Consider the following 24,864-nt stretch of genomic DNA (forward strand, 5'->3'; position numbering starts at 1 on the left):
ATCATAACAAAATGGCCCTTGGGGTCTGTTTTCAGATCGATGAGCTGGAAAGGGAGTCTCCTATGAACCAAAATACTGACCCCTTAGAGTAGCTTGAGTGCGTTGCATGATAGTGAGCTCCCACCCATGCTTTTTTGAGGCCTAAGATCCGAGATCCCACCAAGTGGGTCTCCTGAAGAACAACCAAATGGGGGAGTATTTTTTAAAATAGATGAATACCAAGGAACGTTTCACGGGGGAATTAAGACCCTGTACGTTCCATGAGATTATACTGTGTAATGACATGATATCGTGAGATATAATGAGCCCAGGAGATCCGGGTGGGTCCTCACTCCAGCACTCCAAGGGGTGGCAGGCAAGGATACCCCACCTTTGAGGGATCCTGCTCTCCCAGCCACAGCTTCTCTACAGGTCATTTCCACATGCAATTTATCTTGAGAGGGTACCTCATATTGTAAACGAACAGCGTATATCATAAAGAAACAGTCGTTCAAATAACCAAACTTATAAACTTGAATTGTCTCTGTGTGATCGACAACAATCGATCTTCCCATCCCCCCACCCCACAGGTCCTTCTAGTAAGGGTCTGCCTGATACCCCAAAACTTGCCCGGAGGCAACTAGAAACTTGGGAGGTGTTTAGTAAGCGTGGAGTAACTAAGAAACCATTGTAGCACTTAAACCTGAGAAGGGAAAGAAAAAGTCAGTCAACAGAATCTGCCGCATATAGTTCCCATCATTAAGTGCTGGATCCAGGATAACAAAGTACCTGAGGTAAGTAGTTCGCCTGGTATCCACCAGGGGCACAAAACTTGGTGTGGCTCTCCGCCACTAAAATTGGTTAGGTTGAGCTGATCAGGGGCGTCAGAAGGAGGCCCCCCCCGCCGCAAATAGAAAACAGAAATGGGCAGCAGGTTGGTTCCGCAAATAACTTAAAGGAGCCCACGTCTGCCAGTGTAATAACATAAGTTGTAAACACAGCGGTGGCCAACTGGCCCTATAGGGATAGGCACAAATTAAAATCCTAAAATAAAGTGTGGTCGCAGCATGGGGACCCCTCAGCCATGTGGCAGTAGGGATTCCAGCCAGCGGGTTGCCTCTCATCGGGATGTAAAGAATCTCACCGTCTCCCCATCCACGACTCGCAGCTTGGCTGGGAAAAGCACCCTGTACTTGACCCTCCTTTCCCTGAGAGCAGCTTTCCCCGCATCAAAGGATCTGCGGAGCTTCTGCGTCTCCACAGAATAGTCAGGAAACTGCATAAGCCGGTTGTTTTTGTATTGTACATCCCCCGCTATTCTGGCAGCTCTCAATATTTAATTCCGGTCTTAGTTTAGCAGCCACAGGATAAATGTGCGGGGTCCAGGTTGTGGTGGCATGTGGTGGGCCCTCTCCACTGTAAAATATGGGGACAGCTGGGCTTCAGGCAGGAGGGAGCGCAGAAGTTCTTCAGTAAAAGCCGTGGGATTCTTCCCCTCAGCCCCTTCTGCTAGACCAATGATGCGAATATTGTTGCGGCGCCATTGATTTTCGGCATTCTCTGCTCTGTATTCTAGCGTTTTTAGCTTGGACTGCAGTGTGCGGAGAGCCCCGTCGTGCTCTGCAACCATGTCTTCCACATGGCCTACCCTCCCCCCTGCATTGGTCAGGCGGCATGGCAAGTGGCAATCCGCACCTGGTAGGTGGCAGGCAACATGGCAAGTGAGAATCTGCGTCTGGTGGGTGGCGGGCGACATGGCAAGTGACAATCTGCATCTGGTGGCAGGCGGCATGGCAAGTGGCAATGAACACCTGGAGGCAAGTGGCAAGCTGCACCTGGTGGGTGGCAGGTGATATGGCAAGTGAGAATCCACATCTGGTGGCAGGCGACGCGGCAAGTGACAATCCGCATCTGGTGGCAGGCGACGTGGCAAGTGACAATCTGCGTCTGCGGATAATGCGATATGCAATATTATTGGTAATATTAGTGTTGTTTGGGGGCGTGGCCAAGATGGCGGAGTGACCAGACAGAGTGACCAACGTGGCAGATTGTCACCTGCCACGTTGCCTGCCACCAGATGTGGATTGTCACTGCATTGGTGGCAGTCCTGGTCCATTGAGCACAGAGGCAAGTCTCGGTGCAGTGGTGGGTTCTGAGTGAGGGCGGAACAGCGGTGATGTCATCTCTCGGCTTGCCCGCCCCACCTCGGACATTGTAGTGGCCCAGCTGTGAGGTAGGAAAAGGGGTAATGTACTGCACTGGTGACAGTATGTAAAAAAAAAAAAAATGTGAAAAAAATGATTTTTCTTTCATTTGTTCATTTGCCAGAAAATTACGCCAAAAAAATTACAACTTCAAAATACTCACTGTGCCTCTTACTAAATATCTTGGACTGTCTACATTCCAAAAATAAAAATACCAATGCAATTATTTATAAAAGAAAAAAAATACCAATGCAGTTATTTGTAAATATATATATATATATATATATATATATATATATATATATATATATATATATATACCAATGCAATTATTTGTAAAAGAAAAAAATTACCAATGCAATTATTTGTAAAAAATTACCAATGCAATAATTTGTATAAGAAAAAGGTACAAATGTAATTATTTGTATAAGAAAAAAATACCAATGCAATTATTTGTAAAAGAAAAAATACCTATGCAATTATTTGTAAAAGAAAAAAAGTAAAAATGTAATTATTTGGAAAAAAATAAAAATACCAATGCAATTATTTGTATAAGAAGAAAAATACCAATGGCATTGTTTGTGAAAAATAAAAGAATAAATGCAATGCAATTATTTGTAAAAAAAAAAAAATACCAGTACAATCATAAAAAGGTTTGATGCAAAATGTACTGCAATATAAACACTTCCTGTAGTGCAGCTGTATATTTATATACATGGGACCTAGGGACATCTGAAGGGGAGAGGGGGACGTTGATCCAAAAGCAGGTCAGTAGGGAGCTCTGAAATCTCTCCTATACCTCTATATGAATAGCAGCTGTGTAATGTGTTCCTGTTCGTGCCTGCAGCTACTCTTTTCTGTTTGCCAATCCCACCATCACAGGGAGGAGGGGTCACTTCACTGAGAGCTTGAATGAACTGGAGAGAGATCTTTCTTCATGAAGGACGTAACATAGCTGCAGAGATGGCTGGTGAGTTTCCAAAGATTACCTGCTAAATTGCCTTCCAAATATTCACAGAGGAGATTACTAACCATCAATCTATGTATGTTTCAGGAGGAAATTTTATTCTGCTGTTGGTGATCATGAACGTGAGCTGGTCCTTCCAAACTTCTGACACAGGTTGGTCATATTTTGTAACTTTCTCTGGGTATTCTTTAAAGCTGTGAGCCAGGCAGTGGTTGAAGGTAACTCTATATGTTGAAGATTTAGGGCTTGCATGGACTGGTTTTGTTCTCATATGTTGCTTTCTACGTTCAAACCTGCTCCGTAAAATGCAAAATACTCTGCTCTGGATTCTTAAAAGTTTTTGCAGAGTTTCTCAATTTACTATCAGCTGGATTAACATCTGATTAAAGGATCTTTTTGACATATATCCAAAGCCAAAAGATTGGATCTGGCCGGCTTTGTCTGCAATCCAAATGCATCCAAAAGGCACCAAAGAAATGCGACCTCAGAACGGCACCATTGAAGATTTAGGGCTTGTTGTAGACGGGTGTTTGTTCCCAAATGTTGCTTTGCTATATTTCAACTCGCTCCGTAAAATGAGAAATACTCTGCTCTGGATTTTCTGAAGTTTTCTCAGTGTCTCGTTTAATTATCAGGTCATTTAAAGTCTGATGAACTCAGGTGAAGGACCTATTTGACTATATCCAAAGCCAAGAGATTGGGTCTGACTAGCTTTACCTGCAACCCAAATACATCTCAATGGCACCAAAGAAATTCAACACAAAGCAGGTCAAATGCAACCTCAGAATGGTGCCATTGAATATTTAGGGCTGGGGTAGACGGGTGTTGTTCTCAAATGTTGCCTTTGCGACGTTTGACCTCGCTCCGTAAAAGGAGAAATTCTCTGCTCTGGATTCTCTAATGGTTTGCAAAGTGTCTCTATCAGGTCAATTAATGTCTGTTGAAGAACCTGTTTGGCGTGTATCGAAAAGCCAAGAGGTCGGTTCTGACCAGCTTTGTCTGCAACCCAAATGCATCTCAGTGGCACTAAAGAAATGCAACATAAAGCAGGTCAATGGCAACCTCAGAATGGCACCATGAAGTCAATGGGAATCCAATGACCTGCATTTTAATCATAGGAAAACGCCCATCTACAAGAGTTATTTTTTGAAATTGAAACATAAATGCCATTGCTGTATCCATTGATGAGCAATGCATTACCTTTTGCATAATTAGGCGTGTTAGAATGGTAGCTTTGCTGTAGTAGTTGCATTGATTAGAAATGCATTTTAATAATATTTTATAAAATATTGTATCCCCCCCCCCCCCCAAATTACTTTGTAAACATTATAAGCTTTGCAGTAATAATGCAACGCATTGACATTGAAAGTTGCATTGATGAAAAATCAAGTATTTTTATTTTTTTGTTGCATAATTTAGCTTGGTTGCATTGTTTCTTTCTGTTATTATAGAACAGGGGTCTCCAAACCTTGTAAACAAAGGGCCAGATTAATATCCCTCAGACTTTAGAGGGGACATTGGGAATACAAATTGGTCGTTGGTGTCAGTGGGAGCAATGGTGTCCAATCATTGGTGTCAGTGGGAGGAATAATGCCCCACCATTGGCATCAGTGGGAGGAATAATGCCCCACCATTGGCATCAGTGGGAGGGATAGTACCCCGTCATTGGTATCAGTGGGAGGAATAGTGCCCCCCCCCCATCATTGGTGTCAGTGGAAGGAATAGTGCCCCCCCCATCATTGGTGTCAGTGGAAGGAATAGTGCCCCCCCACCATTGGTGTCAGTGGAAGGAATAGTGCCCCCCCCCCCATCATTGGTGTCAGTGGAAGGAATAGTGCCCCCCCCATCATTGGTGTCAGTGGAAGGAATAGTGCCCCCCCATCATTGGTGTCAGTGGAAGGAATAGTGCCCCCCCCATCATTGGTGTCAGTGGAAGGAATAGTGCCCCCCCCATCATTGGTGTCAGTGGAAGGAATAGTGCCCCCCCCCATCATTGGTGTCAGTGGAAGGAATAGTGCCCCCCCCCATCATTGGTGTCAGTGGAAGGAATAGTGCCCCCCCCCCATCATTGGTGTCAGTGGAAGGAATAGTGCCCCCCCCCCCATCATTGGTGTCAGTGGAAGGAATAGTGCCCCCCCCCCATCATTGGTGTCAGTGGAAGGAATAGTGCCCCCCCCATCATTGGTGTCAGTGGAAGGAATAGTGCCCCCCCCATCATTGGTGTCAGTGGAAGGAATAGTGCCCCCCCCCCATCATTGGTGTCAGTGGAAGGAATAGTGCCCCCCCCCCCATCATTGGTGTCAGTGGAAGGAATAGTGCCCCCCCCATCATTGGTGTCAATGGAAGGAATAGTGCCCTCCCCCCATCATTGGTGTCAATGGAAGGAATAGTGCCCTCCCCCCATCATTGGTGTCAATGGAAGGAATAGTGCCCTCCCCCCATCATTGGTGTCAATGGAAGGAATAGTGCCCTCCCCCCATCATTGGTGTCAATGGAAGGAATAGTGCCCCCCCCATCATTGGTGTCAGTGGAAGGAATAGTGCCCCCCCCCATCATTGGTGTCAGTGGAAGGAATAGTGCCCCCTCCATCATTGGTGTCAGTGGGAGGAATAGTGCCCAAATGTTGGTAATAATAGAAGTAGTGCCCCATTGTTGATGTCAGTAGGAGGAAAAGTGCCCCAAGGGCAAGCAAAAGGTCACATCCGGCCCCCGGGCCACAGTTGGAGACCACTTTTATAAGACACATGGACAGTGAGCGTTGCATTCATGAAAAATACGTTGACCTTTTGCGTAATTAGGCTTGTTAGCATTGTAGTTTTGCTGTAATAATGTGAAATGTGGGCAGTGAAAGTTTCATAATAATTACACAAGTTTGTGTTGCAATATTGGATATGTATCTGTGACTTGTGAAAGAAGCCTGCACTATATGAATCTTCATTCATGGGTAGTCTGCTGTGGGATCTTGATAATATAGATTTTTTTTCAGGAAAATGCATTTGGCATGTAAATTCTGCTGTCTTTGTGATTATTACGTAAAGTGAAGTATAGAGGCTGTGAAAACTTTAACCCTTCTCTAGGCACACTGTTTAGGTGGCTCCTTCATTAGAATACAAGGACCAGCAGGTCCTACACATACCATTCAACATCTTCTAAAGCAAGGGGTCTGACACGGTCAGGGATCAGGCTTGGAGACCAGTAGCTATAGCAGTAGAGTGACTCCAACCGACCAGCAGGATAGACATATAAGCAGGTCACCCTGGCAGATGATGCAAGGTCTAAGCACTACCCAATACTCATCAGAGCTCCTGGCATTGAAAATTGGTTTTGCTGTATGTTAGTACCAGGTCATGGTCCTCGGAATCGCCCCATCAGGAGGTGAGCAAGCCAGGGTCCAGTAGTAGAAATAACAAGTAGGGATCAAGCAGAAGCATAGTCAGTCAGTAAGCCAGCCAAAGATCAGTAACAAGTAGGTCCAGGTTGGGATTAAGAAGAAGCGTAGTCAAGGAACAACCCATAGGTCAGTAATAGTGGTTCAACCGGAAACATATTTGAGGAACAAGCCAAAGGCCGGTAATGAGCGCTGGCTGTAGAGCACCATAATCTGGAAAACAAGAAGTGGATAGGCATGACTTTAATAGGAAGTTCATGGGAGGAGAAAAGAGTTCAAGGTTCACCAGAAACCAGGTTTAAGGCAAGATTGTCCAAGGAAATGTACAGGGAGCTGTCTGGCATCTCAGGTGGCTCAGCAAGACCTAAGCAAGTGCTGCTGCCAGATTCTGCAAAGGTTTCAAGTTCAGATTTGGATCCTGACAGGTTCTTGTTTTGGGATTAGTAACCTCCAGTGGATTGCTCAATATTTTCCATAACCCCCTTCGACAGTTTGTCCAAGTTGTTATCCTCACCAGTCTTGTTAGGTACCAGTATGACTTCAGTAGATGGCGATTTCTTGATCTTCACTTTGAAGTGGGATGAAGGAACAGATCAAAATTCCAGTTTGTAGCCTCTAGGTACAATGTTTTTGACCCAAATGTCTGAAATCTCCTTGGGTTCAGATGGCTGCAAAGACCAACAGACATACCCCCACTCTGACAATGGGGGGTGCCCCCTTGTTGTGATGAGGACTTGCTCACAAATTATGATATCTTATTAGGTACCAATATGACTTTAAAAGATGTCAGTTGGTTGATCTTCACTTTGAAGCAGAATGAGAGCAGAGACCAACATTATAGCTTGTAGCCTCTGGATTCAACGTTCTGGACCCAGATATCTGAAATCTCCTGTGACCAGAAAACAGACATCCCTAACTCTGAAAATTAGGGGGTTTCCCTTTTATTGTGAGGAGGACTTGCTCATGGATTACAAAGTTCTAGTCCCAAATTTCTGAAATGTCATGGGACCAGATGGCCACAAAGCCAACAGACATCCCCCACTCTGACAAGTAGGGGTACTCTCTTGTTGTGATAAGGACTTGCTAATTGATTTGGAGATCTTATTAGCTACCAGTTTGACTTCAATAGATGCCAATTTGTTGCTCTTCACTCTGAAGCTGGATTAGGGCAGAGACCAGAATTATAGCTTGTAGCCTCTGGATACAATATTCTAGACCCAAATGTCTGAAATGTTGTGGGACTAGATGACCACAAAGGCCAACAGACATTCCTCTACTCTGACTCATTGTGAGGAGGACTTCCTCATGGATTTGGAGGACTCTAGGATCCAGGACTTATGGCAGAACTGAGTTTCAGGCTTGCATTTGTAGACCTGCAAGTGATGAAAAGAACTCGCTCTACTTTGCCTCTGGAGTGAAGGGTTTTTCAGATAGAAATTTTGCCACCTTCTCCCTTATGGGTCGCTAAGAACATCTGAAAGAATATCATAAGGATCTTATACTATCTCTGATGAAGCATGTACGACATAGCCGGAAAGTGAAAAGTCATCTTTGTAAGTGAGGCGATTACTAATTCATTAGTAACCTTGCTCCCTTAATCCATATTGATGACCTGAATAGTTAATAAGCATAATGAGCAAAAATTACAACTGTGTGGCTTTTTTTTTTTTTTTTTTTTTTATTGTTCAGAGATTGTTTAGTATCTCCATTATTTGGTTCACTCCCATTTCTTGTGTCGATGATCTCCACTGTATTACAGAGAGATCTCTGCATCAAGGAGCTTCAGATTCCAGCACCTCCGGAAATGTTGGTATCTTGGTACCCATTTTTTTTTTTTTTTTTTTTTTTTTTTTTTTATTGAAAGCCCATGGCATGCAAAATACACTCAAAAACTTCACCTGGTGCCAAAAAGATTTGCACAACATAAAGAGGTGACACAAAAACGAGCAACGGGTGTACACAAGCCCTCTAAAATCAGAGGGTCTTGCTCTGAATCCCCCGGGGGCGTTAGGCTCCTGACAGGGACAAGGGTGCTTACACTGGTCCATCTGGCCGAAACCAGATGGACCCCTTTCTCCCTGAAGGGAGACCCCATGAGAGAAGGTGAACTAAGCCAAAAGGCCATGTCCACCCCCTCCCAAGACTTTCAGGGCAGGCCCGAGGACCTACACCCTACTCACCACACGTGTAAAATCGTGTACAAACACAAAAATACAAAAAGTGACAAACAAAGGAATAAATAAAATAAAGTGGGGAAGGAATAAGTGAAGAGGAGAGTGAAAAGGTGGTCATTGTGTAAAACAATGACCAGGCCCTCTGGCCAGGAAAAGAAAATTCCTCTGGTCCCAGCCAAAAGGACCGGCCCAAGAGGGAGGTGCTAAAAAAGCGTGTTATATGGTGCAGTGACCTTGGTGCAAAAAATAAGTGACCCTCACTCGCAGTGATCTTATGGCACCCCTGGACTGCCACTCCAGGAGCACATATTCCATAGGCTTTCAAGACCGCCCTGACCAACAGCCCAGATCACAGCGGCCCCCCACCCAAGGCAGGAAGGCATGAAGTTCTGGAAGCTTGGGGAGAGCCCGAAACTCAACAAGCTCAACCTTCGCTCCCATCACTCCTAACTAATTAATTATATTCGGGAAGTACTTACAGCTTCACCCAGATGATGTAGGCAAGCAAGCGTTCTCTCCCGAAAAACTGTCCAGAGCGAGAGCCACCCCAATCTAGGCCAGAAGGCCTGGGACCCGACCCTCTGGGTCAGACCCGATGCAGCACCCTTCCGGACGGCTCAGAATCGAACATTCACCGGCCCTCAGTATACTGTCGGGCAGCACGGTGTGAACCCTACCGAAACCGTCCTTCCAGGTACTAATGACGCTATTGTAGTTGCCTGCCACCCCTCTCTATAGGGGAAGTGCAGCGCCTCCTCTAGAAACTGATGAGAACATATACTGCACTTGATCTTAGCCAAGAGGTTTCATGGTTCCTATCCCCAACCTGCGCGCAGTGGTTACTACTGCTGGCATCTACATCATTACAGGGCACAGTAGTTAGATAGGGGCTGGTGGAAGGAACCACAGCCTCGCGGCGAGGGACTAGAAAAATGACATTCCCAGAAATGTCAAAATCTGAGGAATATTCAGGAGGCAATTTCTCTGCAATACAATGACAACCGGTGAAGTTGGTAGCAGAAGAAATAAGTATTTAGCATTTTTATTTTGGTAACTATTTCTAGGTACACCACTAGGTGAAGTTGCAGTGTAAATAAAATGCATGTCCTTCTAATTGCCTCAACCTTCTTTTACCTCTTCTTTCAGAGCACCTCATGGGAACCTTGGTTCCTAGGGTGCACCAGTATGCAAGCATCTCTCTTGCAGGTAAACTTAAGTAGGGTGCCATGGGCTCGGTTCGCATATGTGTGACTGGGATGCATTTTGAACCACATTCGATTTTCATGACATGTGAAGCAATGTTATTTTCCATTGAATTGTTCACATATCTGCGGTGCAGTCTCTGAATTAAGGTAAAAAAAAAAAACCTGCCCGAGCCCCCCTTATACTTGCCTGAGCACAAGAGCAGTGGCTCTCCCCGCTCTCTCCCTCCTCATAGGCTCAGAGACAGCAGCAGGAGAGACAGGGTCTCTTTAGTGAAGCTGCCACTTTACCTAGCATTGAGCTTAGGAAAGACTGAGTCACTTTAGGGCTCTGTTCTGGAACATAAATGTTCTTGTTCATAAATGGTATCTGGTTGGTACAGACTAATGCCCTTTGCACACCATCCCTTTTTGATTTGCTTATTAAATAAGCCAGTAAACAGGGGAACTTGGCAGGGACTATAATAAACTGTACAGACATTGTGAAGTCTTTACTCAGCCCTTCATTACGGATGGAGGAGGTGCACCTCCTCAAATAGTGTGTTTTTTTTTTTTTTGACATAGCCTCCAGAGATGTTTTGAGTCTTAGGTAGTCACCTTTTGCAGGTTAGTCATTTTCTTCGAACTCCGATAGTTATTTATAGGTGACCTCAGGCCGTAATTGACTTGCTGTTACAAGTTCCACCATTATCTATCTCATTTCACTTGCAAATAGAAGTAGAAACAGGAGATGTATTGTCACCTCTTATCACTCCTGTGCTAACATGACTACTGAAGGACTACCTCCTGCTCAATTTCAGTCTTAATTATATGGGGATGTCTTTTGAGGGCAGGGTGACAGGTTGGTCTGCCGAATATCTGAACATTTCCATTGACTTGTTATGGGAAAGGGAAGATCATTGTGCTTGTTGGTCACTAGCATGGGGGGCACCTCATGTGGGTGTGGTGATCACTAGCATGTGGGTCACCGCATGGGGGTGTGGTGGTCACTAGCATGGGGTTGTGGTATTCACTAGCATGGGGGCACCTCATGAGGGTGTGGTGGTCACTAGCATGGGGTCACCGCATGGGGGTGTGGTAGTCTCTAGCATGTGGGTCACCGCATGGGGGTGTAGTGGTTACTAGCATGGGGGGCACCTCCATGAGGGTGTGGTGGTCACTAGCATGGGGGCACCTCATGAGGGTGTGGTGGTCACTAGCATGGGGGCACCTCATGAGGGTGTGGTGGTCACTAGCATGTGGGTCACCGCATGGGGGTGTAGTGGTTACTAGCATGGGGGGCACCACATGGGGGTGTGGTGTTCACTAGCATGGGGGCACCTCATGTGGGGTTGTGGTGTTCACTAGCATGGGGGCACCTCATGTGGGGTTGTAGTGTTCACTAGCATGGGGGCACCTCATGTGGGGTTGTGGTGTTCACTAGCATGGGGGGCACCACATTTGGGGGTTTGGTCTTCACTAGCATGGGGGGCACCTCATGTGGGGTTGTGGTGTTCACTAGCATGGGGGGCACCGCGTGGGGGTGTGGTGGCTACTAGCACGGGGGGCACCGGGTGGGGGTGTGGTGGCAACTAGCACGGGGGGCACCGGGTGGGGGTGTGGTGGCAACTAGCACGGGGGGCACCGCGTGGGGGTGTGGTGGTTACTAGCACGGGGGCACCGCGTGGGGGTGTGGTGGTTACTAGCACGGGGGGCACCGCGTGGGGGTGTGGTGGTTACTAGCACGGGGGGCACCGCGTGGGGGTGTGGTGGTTACTAGCACGGGGGGCACCGCGTGGGGGTGTGGTGGTTACTAGCACGGGGGGGCACCGCGTGGGGGTGTGGTGGTTACTAGCACGGGGGGCACCGCGTGGGGGTGTGGTGGTTACTAGCACGGGGGGGCACCGCGTGGGGGTGTGGTGGTTACTAGCACGGGGGGCACCGCGTGGGGGTGTGGTGGTTACTAGCACGGGGGGCACCGCGTGGGGGTGTGGTGGTTACTAGCGTGGGGGTGTGGTGGTTACTAGCACGGGGGGCACCGCGTGGGTGTGTGGTGGTTACTAGCACGGGGTGCACCGCGTGGGGGTGTGGTGGTTACTAACACGGGGGGCACCGCGTGGGGGTGTGGTGGTTACTAGCACGGGGGGCACCGCGTGGGGGTGTGGTGGTTACTAGCACGGGGGGCACCGCGTGGGGGTGTGGTGGTTACTAGCACGGGGGGCACCGCGTGGGGGTGTGGTGGTTACTAGCACGGGGGGCACCGCGTGGGGGTGTGGTGGTTACTAGCACGGGGGGCACCGCGTGGGGGTGTGGTGGTCACTAGCATGGGGGCCCTGTTATTTGTTATTTTAACTGGCAACACTGTACTCAAATACAATTGATGTAATTTTTTTCCCCACAAATAGAGCTTTATTTTGGTGGTATTTGATCACCACTGCATATAATTTTTTTTAAAAAGTTGAATTTCTTCATAAATTTAGGCCAATATGTATTCTGCTGATACTCTCCCTGATGAGGGAGGTGAAGAGGTTAATGTATGGGTCACATGCAGTGGAAGGGAGGTGACGGGGTCTTTGTGTACCTTGCTTCGTGCACTGGTCCTAACCATTTGGTGGAGGGGGATTATGGTGTTGGGTTGTTTTTCAGGGGTTGGGCTTGTACCCGGACGCTTAGTTGCAGTCAAGGGAACTCTTAAGGCGTCAGCATACCAAGACAATTTCATGGTCCCAACTTTGTGGGAACAGTTTGGTGATGGCCCCTTCCTGTTCCAACATGACTGCGCACCCGTGCACAAAGCAAGGTCCATGAAGACATGGATGAGCGAATTTGGGTTTGGGAAATTTGACTGGCCTGCACAGAGCCCTGACCTGAACCTGATAGAACACCTTTAGGATTAATTAGAGCGGAGACTGTTAACCTTCTCCTCCAACATCAGTGCCTGACCTCACAAAAACCCTTCTGGAAGAATGGTCAAACATTCCCATAGACACACTCCTAAACCTTGTGGACAGCTTTCACAGAATAGTTAAAGCTGTTATAGCTGCAAAGGGTGGGCCAACTCAACATTGAACCCTACGGACTAAGACTGGGGTGTCATTAAAGTTCATGTGCGTGTAAAGGCTGGTGTCCCAATACTTTTGACAATATAGTGTAAGTAATCGGGGGTGGGGGCTAAGAAGCATTATTTTCAGTTTATGAGCTCTGTGTCTCAGCAATTCAGGAAACTGTAATGTTTTTGTGTCATATTGGGAGCTGGGCCATAAGCAATTAAATGATGAATTACTCTGATATACAAAAAAAAATACTCAGCAAAACACAAAATCCAGGATTTCTTTTGAGGGCAAGGTGGCATGAGTTTTTAGTTTCAGCTGATGTTTGTTTGCTTTGGTTTATATTCCAGTATGGATTTTTGGAATTAAAGTTCTCCTCCTACACAAAGCATTGAGCCGGTAACAGGAAATGATCGCCTTTGATGAGTCAATCATGGCTTTGTGAGTTGTGGGCATAAACCAGCATCTGCACACAATGCAGTTTAATCCAAGAGTAAACATCTACCTCAGAACATTACAAGCCTTTTAAAATTGGATTGAGTTTTGTTTTTAGCACAAATTTACCTATTCCCCCACAGCCCCCCCCCCCCGGATTTACACATATCTCAGGAGGGATTTTGGTCCACTGTTCTTTACAGATCTTCTCTAAATCTTTAAGGTTTCTTGGCTGTCACTTGGCAACTCTAAATTTCAGCCCCCTCCATAAATGTTCTGGTCTGGAGACTGGTTAGGCCACTCCATGACCTTAATGTGCTTCTTCTTGAGCTACAACTTTGTTGCCTTGGTGGTAGGTTTTGGATCATTGCCATTACCAGACCCATCCATGACCCATCTTCAGTGTTCTGGCTGAAGGAACAAGGTTCTCATCCAAGATTTTACAATAAATGGCCCCATCCATTGGTCCCTCAATGTGACAAAGTTGGCCTGTACCTTTAGCAGAGAAACGGCCCCAAAGCATCATGTTTTCATTCCAGGGATGGTGTTCTTAAGGTCATAGTCCCCATTTTTCATTCCTCCAAACACAGTGAGTCAAGTTAATGCCAAAGAGCTCAATTTTGGTCTCACCTGACCACAGTACTTTCTCCCAATCCTTCTCTGAATCATTTAGATGTTCATTTGGCAAACTTCAGATGAACCTGTACATGTGCCTTCTTGAGGCTGGGGACCTTGCGGGAGCTGCAGGATTTTAATCCATGGTGGCGTATTGTATTACCAATGGTTTGTTTGATGACTGTGGTCCCAACTGCCTTGAGATCATTGACAAGCTCCTCCCGTTTTAATTCTGGGCTTCTCCCTCACTTTTTTCATGATCATTCTTACCCCATGAGGCGAAACCTTGCATGGAGCTCCAGACCGAGAGCGATTAATGGTTATTTTGTATTTGTTGTCTCCTCACCAAACATCTTGCTGATGGTCTGGCAGGCCATTCCAGCCTTGTGCAGGTCTACAATCTTTTCCCTGACATCCTTTGACAGCTCTTTGGTCTTGCCCATGATTATGAGGTTTGAATGGAAGAAAGAGATTCTGCAGACAGGTGTGTTTTATACACATAACCAGTTGTAAAAAGGGCCTTAGATGGTGCTACTAATGACACTTGTATGACTTGTCCTACGGCTTGGGACCGCAAAGTCGTATGACAAGTCGTTCCTCATGATTTCCAATGACTACCATTCATATTAGTACGACTTCAAAGTAATCCCTGCACTACTTTGGTCCGACTTTGATCCTACTTCAGCCAGTTGAATATCATCATTGAAGTCGGATGAAAGTCAGATAGTCGTCTTAACTGATCCAACTTGGGCATGCAACTTATGCTCTGATGATACTGAAGGGGCATTATACCCAAAATGGTTTGGATTTGAAGGGGAACCCCCAAAATCCATACTAGACCCTTATCCGAGCATACAGCCCAGCAGGTCAGGAAAGGGGGGTGGGGATGAGCGGGCGCCCTCCCTCCTGAACTGTACCAGGCCGCATGCCCTCAACATGGGGGAGTGGATGCTTTGGGGCAGGGGGGCCCTGCTCCCCCCACCCGAAAGCGCCTTGTCTCCATGTTGATGAGGACAAGGGCCTCTTCCCGGCAACCCTGGCCCTTGGTTGTTGGGGTCTGCGGGCGGGAAGCTTTTAACAAGGGGGGGCCCCCAGGTCCCGACCCCCCCCCCCCACCCTATGTGAATGAGACTTGGGTACATTGTACCCCTACTCATTCACCTAGAGAAAAAAGTGTCAAAAATAAAACACAGTACGCAGGTTTTTAAAGTCATTTATTGGGCAGCTCAGGGGTCTCTTCCGACTTCTTCTCCCCTCTCCGGCTCTTCTCCCTCTTCTGGTGACTTCTTCTGCCTCTCTGCTGGTTCTTCTCCCCTCTCCGGGTCTTCTCCGCTGATGTCTTCTAGCCCTCTCAAGTTTTTATCCCTCTGTCCGCTGTTTTCTGCCTCTGTCGGGACTTCTCGCTCTTTTGCTGGGACTTCTCTGCTGTCTTCTCCCTCTGTTCTTCTTCCGATGTTGAACGCTCTCTCTCCCACTCTAATTCTGGGTGCGTAGTGTGCCACTACTTATATTGGCATGGGGCGGGGTCACCAGAGGCCCACTCCTTATGTCTCCACCCATCATGCACCAGGCGGCGACATCTCAAGGGACGAGGCCTCTGGATGACGTCACACGGTAACCCCGCCCCATGCCAATATAAGCACCTGGCATTAGAATGGGAGAGAGCGTCATGTTAAAATCAGAAGAACAGAGGGTGAAGACAGCGGAGTAGACCCGGCAAAAGAACAAGCAGAAAGACACAAGACAGCAGACAGAGGAAGAAGAACCAGAGAGAACTGAGAAGACTCAGAGAGGGGAGAAGAACAGGCAGAGGCAGAAGACATCAGCGGAGGCAGAAAAGTCGCAGAGAGGAGAAGTTGTAAGACGCCGGAGCTGCCTTAAAGAGGAGGGCCAGTTTTAAAAAAACATTTTTTAAAAGTCAGTAGCTGCAAACACTGTAGCTGCTGACTTTTAATAAGCAGACTTACCTGTCCAGGGCGCCCGCAATGTCGGCCGCCCAAGGCTGACCCGTCCCTCGGCTCTCAGCTCTCGGGTCCCGGCTCCGCCATTTTAACTAAGGGAAAACAGGCAGTTTCCTACTGCGCATGCACGAGTCGCACAGCGCTTTGTTAATGGGGAGCGCTGTGTTCTGGGACACCCAGAACGCACAGCGCCCCATTACCCAGAAGACTCCTCACAGAGGAGAGAAGACCGAAGATCACCGCGGAGGAGGAAGAGGCAGATTAGGACAATATGCCTAGCAACAGGCATTTCTGGTAAGTTAAAAAAAAAAATCATTTTTTTATTTATTTTTCTACATTTTAATGTATTTTTGTTTTTCAGGGTGGCCCTCCACTTTAATAAATTACTTTAAAATGCACCCCATTCTCATTCACATAGGGTGGGGTGCCGGGATCTGGGGGCCCTCTTGCAGACCCCAACAACCAATTGCCAGGGTTGTTGGGACGAGGCCCCTGTCCTTATCAACATGGGGAAAGGGTGCTTTGGGGTGGCACCCATCCCAATATGTTGAGGGCATGTGGCTTGGTACGGTTAAGGAGGGTGGGGGTTGCTTGTCCCACCCCCTTCCCTGACCTGCCAGGCTATGTGCTCGGGTAAGGGTCCAATTATGGGAGGGGACCCCCACGCAGCTTTTTTCGGTGTGGTGGTTTCCCCTTCCATATCTATACCAGACTGAAGAGCCTGGTAGGCTCTTTGAGGTGGAACCCATGCCGTTTTTTTTTTTTTTGTTTTTGTTTTTTAAACATTTTGCCTGGAGTTTCCCCTAAAGATTCATACCAGACAGTGCCTGTTATTGTCGAGGATCAAAGTCGGATCCCTGTTCATTGAAATCGGATGCAAGTCGCAGGGCAAATTCGGATCCAAAAGTGGTACGACTGTCGTGTCCTACCAGTATAAACCCAGCCTTACATTGATAGGACTAATCTGTGTACCACATGAGCACCTACTGTAGCCAGTCTATGGGAGCCAGAATTTTGGTTGATTGGTAGGGGATCAAATACTTATTAAACTAACTGAACTACAACTCCATTTATAACATTTGTACCATGGTTTTTTCTGGATTTTTGGTGGATATTCTATCTCTATAATATAAAATACACCTATGATAAAATTATAGATATATATCGTTATTTTCCCTGCTGTAGTTGAAGCTCTTTTTTAAATGACCTCTGAGAGTTTATAATAACATTATTGTTCCTTGTAATATGTTACAAAAATACCATATATCCATGAAAGTGGGATTTACTATATATGATGTATTTTTAAAAGCTGGTCGTGCTGGTTATAATATGGTCACATGCAACATTATTTCCGAAATGCCATCCCTCACTAAACCATTTAAAGGGGAAGTAGCTCTGCATCATGGTCAATGGGCTTTAAAGATAATGGGCAAATTATTATTACGATACAGGATTTATATAGCGCCGACAGTTTATGCAGCACTTCACAACATGAGGGCAGACAGTACAGTTCAAAGCTGGAGGAATTTAGACAGGCTCTGCTCATTAGAGCTTACAATTTAGGAGGGAGGGTGTCATGGTTATGCAGTGATCTTCCTCTGGTTGCTTACCTCCCTCCATGTGTTCTGACTAAGAGGCCAGCCACTTCCACCTGGTGGTTTCTATAACCTCTCCTCTAAGCATGGCTCCACCCCAGGCCCTATCAGGGAACCCTATATCAACCTATGCACTGCAAGCCAACAGTGCTGATCAACCATTGTGTATTCATTGTGTGTTTGGGTTCCTGCTTGCCGTGTGCTCTGTTTCTCTGTTACCGACCTTGGCGTGTTCTCAACGATTCCTGTCTGCTTGTGACCTTGACCTTTTGCATGTCCCTGACCATCCCTGTCTGCCTGTGACCCTGAACCTTTGGCGTGTACTCTGTTGTTCCTGTCTGCTAGTTGCCCTGACCGCTACCGTATCCCCTTGCTGTCCTTGTCGTTCCAGCCTGCTGCTTCCTTCTCCTGTAGTCTACTGTGAGCGCGAGCTGTGAGATCCTAGGGGCCGCGACCTGGAGCCAGACTGCAGTGAAGTCCATCCTCACCACTGGAGGCTCTGGCGAACACCCACTGGCTCTTAGACTCTGCGCCCTGGGGAATCTATGCTCCAGCTCCCATTGGGAACTGTTAGTGATCCTGTAGACCTGTGTCCTGAATCTCCCTGGGTACAATCCGCAGCAGTCAGTCCTAAGGTCCACTACCTAGCGGTGCACTTCCGACTCCTACGGAGTGCATCTGTCACCTGGTCTCGGGTGACCTGACAGAGGGTCAAGTGATACAAAAGATAATGGCTGCGGGGGATGAGCTGATGGAGAAGATTAAAAGTACAGTTGTTGGGTGGATGGCAGGATAGGCTTCTCTGAAGACAAGGGTTTTCAGGGGTTTGTCTAAGTAGGAGATGATCAGACAGCATGGGGTAGGAAGTTGCATAGGATGGCAGAGCCTCCGGGTAAGTCTTGAAGGTGAGCATAGGAGGAGGTGACGAGGGAGCTAGAGAGCAAGGAGGTCTTGAGAGGAATGAAGAGAAGGATTTGGTTGGTATTTTGAGACTAGGCTAGTGATGTAGTTGTGGATGGCTTTGCAAGTAATTTTAAAACATTTACATGGGATGTCTTCTTGCTGTGCTTTTATTTATTTATATATATATATATATATATATATATATATATATATATATATATATATATATATATATATATTCTATATTCTATATTCTATATTCTATCCTTTATTTTCCGAAAAGTGGCAGAAGATAGGGGAGAAAAAAAGGAAGCATAGTCAAATAATGACGATGAGGGTCACACAATTAGATCCACATGCCAACCGGCCTAGCAGGACACGGTATGGGTGGTCACATATAACATTACAAATATTAAATTGGTCATCTGTGTGCAGGGCCATGTAAGGCATATAAAGTGATGGCATGGGAGACCCGAAACGTAGACTCCTAAACTTAAAACTGTGCAACTACATAAAACACAACAATATACCGGTAATCAAAGCATCCCGGAGGCCACCCGGACCAAGAATGGGGACAATGAGACTGGGATATTGTATAGAAGGATACTCAAATATCTGCAAAATAAAGCACCCAAAACTGAGCCAGGTATATGGGGTGGGGGGGGGGGGGTATAAGGGAAAAGTACAGATTCAGAGAGAATAGAGCCTCTCGCCCAGGGAATTTAGACTAAGTTCAGGGAGGGTCAGCCAGGTTGTGACACCCCTTGAAGATAGGCGTCGCTGTATACAAACGTTGCCAAGGACTCCAGGTGTCCCGAAAGATCTCCTCTCGGTTGTTGAAGGTAGCTGTGAGATCCTCCATATCCCTAAGCTCATTGACTTTGGAAAACCACAGGGACTTTAACAGCGGGTCCTCAGATCTCCAGCACAGGGGGATGCATGCCCTAGCCGCATTCATAGTTACATAGTTAGGTTGAAAAAAGACACATGTCCATCAAGTTCAACCACAAAAAAAAAAAAAAAAAAATAATAATATACAATCCCATATACCCAATTCTATACCCACAGTTGATCCAGAGGAAGGCAAAAAACCCCAGCAGAGCATGATCCAATTTGCTAAAGCAGGGGAAAAAATTCCTTCCTGATCCCCCGAGAGGCAATCGGATTTTCCCCGGATCAACTTTACCTATAAATGTTAGTACCCAGTTATATTATGTACACTTAGGAAATAATCCAGGCCTTTCTTAAAGCAATCCACTGAGCTGGCCAGAACCACCTCTGCAGGGAGTCTATTCCACATTTTCACAGCTCTTACTGTGAAGAAACCCTTCCGTATTTGGAGATGAAATCTCTTTTCCTCTAGATGTAAAGAGTGCCCCCTTGTCCTCTTTGTTGACTGTAAAGTGAATAACTCAACACCAAGTTCACTATTGTGTTCGATACTAAAAAGCTCGTGACCTGTTTGGACCCCAATGCAACATAAGCATGCCTCCATCCCTATAATGATAAAAGAAAAGTGAAAGTGGATTGTGGGACTTTAAATGAGGCATGGATATGTATTTGAAATGGTCTGGGATACCTGAAATATTATTCATTGTCACTGTCCCTGCGGGAAAATCTGTATACCCATAAAGAATTGCTAATCAATCCAATAAATTAAATACAAATACTGAATAGTAGGTATATATAATGTATCATAATATATAATACATGGATCATGCAACAAGAAGCATAATTAATTGTAGTAATAATCATATTGACATATTTAATGTATATAATGGATAGACATAATTGGTACAAGCAATCACAATTAAAAAATGTAATGGATATACAGAACAGGTGAACATGGTTATCCTAATAAATATAACAATAAATTTAATAAAAGAAATTCATGATTGTAGCAAACTTGGCTTGGCATCCCTGAGTATGGACTTTTACATTTCATGGCGATTTCAGCCAATCATTTATTTACTCATTTATTTCATCTCTCTATTTAGCGATTTTTTTTTTTTTTTTTTTTTTTTTTTTTTGATGCATCCCACTCCTGATTGGCTGAAATCGCCATGAAACGCGTAGAGTCCATACTCAGGGATGCCAAGCCAAGTTTGCTACAATCATGAATTTCTTTTATTAATTTATTGTTATATTTATTAGGATAACCATGTTCACCTGTTCTGTATGTCCATTCAATTTTTTAATTGTGATTGCTTGTACCAATTATGTCTATCCATTATATACATTAAATATGTCAATATGATTATTACTACAATTAATTATGCTTCTTGTTGCATGATCCATGTATTATATATTATGATACATTATATATACCTACTATTCAGTATTTGTATTTAATTTATTGGATTGATTAGCAATTCTTTAGTCATGAGTTTTAGACAGTGCCAGAAAATATGTAGCATTGCTCCCTCTGCATTGCCACACCACCAACATGTATTAGGGACCTAAGGAAAAAAGTGGTGCAGAGTATTGGGTACCTTGTACCAGCGAGACAAGATCTTGTAACATTGGTCTCTTGAACTCTAGTGGCAATGGAAGATTTATGAGCAAAGTGAAGGATTTTCTACTTCTGTGAGCCAGTGAATCGGGTTAAAAGGTCCAATTTCTATTTAGAGAGGACCCTGTCTCCGATCAATTCAGAGAGGCGTAGATCACTGAAAGACGATGACTGATGGGTTCCCTCATAAGACAGATATGTTCCAGTGCCAAATTCATGTGGCGCTCACGGCCCACAATGCACTGCGATGGCGCAGTGCATTGCTGGCTCATGATTGGCCAAGCATGCACTGTGACCCCGCATGCTTGGCCAATCACAGCGCCGGCAGCGAGGAGAGCCATGATTGGCCACAGGCAGGATGCCTGTGGCCAATCATAGCTCAGGCTGTGTAGTACACGCCCCACACTATATAAGGCCGCCAACGCGGCGGCCTTGTGTAGTGTGTTGGTGTCTGTAGGAGTTAGTGGGTGTTCTGTGTACCTTCAACACAGTATACACCGATCGCTATCGGCCGATTTTTGCGTTCTTGCTCTTCTGTAGTGGTTGTTTTCTGCGTGCCCTGACCGCAGTATACACCGCTATATCCACCTATATAGCTAGTTATATTTCTCTTTTTAAATAGAGCTTGCAGTCAGTTGTAGGAGATTCTGCGTGCTCTGAACCCAGTATACACCGCTATATCCACCTATATAGCTAGCTATCTTGCTCTTTTTAAATAGAGCTTGCAGTCAGTTGTAGGAGATTCTGCGTGCCCTGAACCCAGTATACACCGTTATATCCACCTACATAGCTCTTCTCTAATTGAGCCATCTTCAGGAGTTGGTGGATGTTGTGTGTGCCTCCAGCACAATATACACTACCCAATTGCTGGTTTTCCCATCTCCCTTCAGGCCATTACCATGTCTGGAAGGCCAGCAAGGAGAGGCAGACAGGTGCGAGCCGCGATAAAAGAGGGCAAGCAGGCTCTGTGTCTAGAGACAACAGTGCTGATTGTGGACGCGGTGCATTGTCATCAGCACGTGGCCATGGGACACGCTTGTCCTTCTTTTCGGCAGCTGGACATGTTGAGCCGCAACATGCCAGCGACTTGGTAGAGTGGATGACCAAGCCCTCTTCATCCTCCTTATCCTCTCACCCAGGCTCAGGGTACTAGCAAAGCAGCTGCCAACGCATTATCTTCCCTCCTCTCAATGTCATCATCAGTGACTCCTTCCCTAGACCCACCACGTCCTCCTGAGGAGTCTCCTGAACTCTTTGAGCACAGTGTTGGGTACATGCTCCAGGAGGATGCCCAGTGTTTTGTAGGCTCTGATGATGATACTCAGCTAGAGGAAGGCAGTAGTGTGAATGCAGAGAGAGGGGATGCTCAAGAAGGACAGCAATCTGGCAGTCATGTTCCACAAGCTACAGCATACTGCCAGGTTTGCTCCAGCGATGGAGGAGGAGGCACATGTTCAACGAGGCAGGATGCCCTCTTGGGCCAGCTTAGGGGCAGCACACCGACTGAATCACACCGCAGAGCTCCGCCTGTCCAGGGCGCTGCCTCTGCGCGTTATTCTAAAAGTTCGTTGGTGTGGGCCTTTTTTGAGACCAGTGCAGATCGCACCGCTGCTATTTGCAACATATGTCTCAAGCGTATCTCGCGTGGCCAAAACATCAGCCTCTTGGGCACCACATGCTTGACCAGACATATGTTGACCTGCCATGCAGCTCGTTGGCAAGCGTACCTCAAAGACCCACACCAAAGAACAAAGCGGACCTCTCCTTGCTCCTCATCAGCTGGGATCTCCAACCCCACTAGACCTTCAGTCCTCTCTGAAACCTGCTCTGAGAGGAATGAAGGTGTAGAATTGGGTGTGTCACAGCCAAGTGCTTCCGGGCACTCTGCTAGCAGTACACCCACATCCGATTATAGCAGGCAAATGTCCCTGCCCCAGCTGCTGGACCGGCGAAAGAAGTTCACTCCCAGCCATCCACATGCCCAGCGGTTGAATGCTAGCTTGGCTAAATTGCTAGCACTTCAACTGCTGCCTTTTCAGTTGGTAGACTCGGCCCCCTTCCGTGAGTTTGTACAATGTGCGGTTCCTCAGTGGCAGGTCCCCAAACGCCACTTTTTCTCGCGGAAGGCGATTCCGGCTCTCTACCGGCATGTGGAAGGCAATGTCCTTGCCTCGCTGGACAGGGCGGTCAGTGGTAAGGTGCATATTACCGCTGACTCATGGTCCAGCAGGCATGGACAGGAACGTTACCTGTCTTTCACGGCCCATTGGGTCACTCTTCTGGCAGTTGGGAAGGATGCAGGACAAGGTGCAGTAGTGTTGGAGGTTGTTCCGCCACCACGCATCCAAAATGTTACTATTGGTTGTGACATACCTCTCTCCTCCACCCCCTCTTCTTCTTCTTCCTCCATGGCCTCTTCCAGTGCTCTGTCCTCAGAACCAGCAGTGCTCTGTAGGCGTTCCAGGGGCTACGCAAGTACGCAGGCGAAACGATGCCATGCCGTGCTTGCGCTGGTTTGTTTGGGGGACAGGAGCCACACTGGGGCGGATGTTTTGTCAGCTCTGCAGGGGCAGGCCGAGAGGTGGTTGACGCCACGGCAGCTTAATCCAGAAATGGTGGTTTGCGACAATGGCGCCAACCTCCTCTCCGCCCTCCGACAGGGACAACTGACCCATGTACCTTGTGTGGCTCACGTCCTTAACCTGGTGTTGCAGCGGTTCTTGGGCAGGTACCCGGGCTTACAGGATGTCCTGAAGCAGGCCAGGAAAGTCTGTGTGCATTTACACCGATCATTTAATGCCTGTGCTCGGCTGGCTGAGCTCCAAAAGGAGTTGAACCTGCCCAAGAACCGCCTTATATGTGACATGCCCACCAGGTGGAACTCACGTTGGCCATTCTGCAGCGGTTGCACACACAGCAGAGGGCCATCAATGAGTATCTGTACAACTACGGCACCAGGACAGGGTCAGGGGAGCTCGGTTTTTTCTCACCACGCCAGTGGGGCATGATCAGGGATGCATGCCCTGTCCTGTCACTGTTTGAGGAGGCCACAAGGATGGTGAGCAGTGACAGTGCATGCATCAGTGACACTGTACCTCTTGTCCACCTCTTGGAGCATACGCTGCGTGTAATAATGGACAGGGCACTTGAGGCGGAACAGAGGCAGGAAGAGGAGGACTTCCTTGCCTCTCAAGGCCCCCTTTATCCAGACAGTGTTCCTGCTGTGCCACCCATCACACAGGATGAGGATGAGGAGGAGGAGGAGGAGGAAGATGATTGTGTCAGCATGGAGGTGGAGGCTGGCAATCAGCATCGGCAGCAGTCTTGTAGGGATAATTTACAGTCCCAAGAAACCCGTGTACTTGTACGTGGCTAGGAGGAGGTAGCTGCGGATCATGTTGTCCTTAGTGACCCAGAGGACTCCGGACCGAATGCCTCAGCTAACCTACGCTGCATGGCCTCCCTGATCCTGCAAAGCCTACGGAAGGATCCTCGTATCCTTCGGATCAAGAAGAGGGACCATTACTGGCTGGCCACTCTCCTTGATCCACGGTACAAGGGTAAGGTTGCCGACCTTATCTTGACGTTGCAGAGGGAGCAGAGGATGAGACATCTCCAGGAGGCCTTGCAGGAAGATCTGTGCAATGCGTTCCCAGAGACTGGGAGGTTACAAACTCCTGGTCCTGGACAACGTGTTGCTGAGGCATCGGTCAGAAGGAGCGGTGGAGAAGGTGGCCGTCTGACCGATGCTTTCAGACAATTTTTTAGTCCGCAGCCCCAAGGTATGATCGGTTCCAGCAACCATCGCCAGCGGCTGACTTACATGGTGCAGAAATACCTAGGGGCAAGATCCGACTTGGACACCTTTCCCACCGAAAATCCTCTGGCTTACTTGGTCTT

General features: G+C 47.0%; 1 protein-coding gene across 1 annotated transcript in view; it reads left to right on the forward strand.

The window, feature by feature from the left end:
- The first annotated feature begins 3,018 nt into the window (after positions 1-3,018).
- PTGS1 (prostaglandin-endoperoxide synthase 1) overlaps positions 3,019-24,864 on the forward strand; it is a 91,950-nt gene continuing 70,104 nt past the window's right edge. Inside the window, exons 1-2 of the mRNA XM_077467420.1 lie at positions 3,019-3,153; positions 3,238-3,303. Of these exons, the coding sequence (XP_077323546.1) occupies positions 3,096-3,153; positions 3,238-3,303 (124 nt within the window). The 5' untranslated portion in view covers positions 3,019-3,095. The remainder of the gene's footprint in view (positions 3,154-3,237; positions 3,304-24,864) is intronic.

Source organism: Lithobates pipiens, unplaced genomic scaffold, assembly GCF_037356315.1.
Source record: "Lithobates pipiens isolate NorthernLeopardFrog02 unplaced genomic scaffold, aLitPip1_a1.2 Scaffold_1, whole genome shotgun sequence".
Taxonomy (NCBI): Eukaryota; Metazoa; Chordata; class Amphibia; order Anura; family Ranidae; genus Lithobates; species Lithobates pipiens.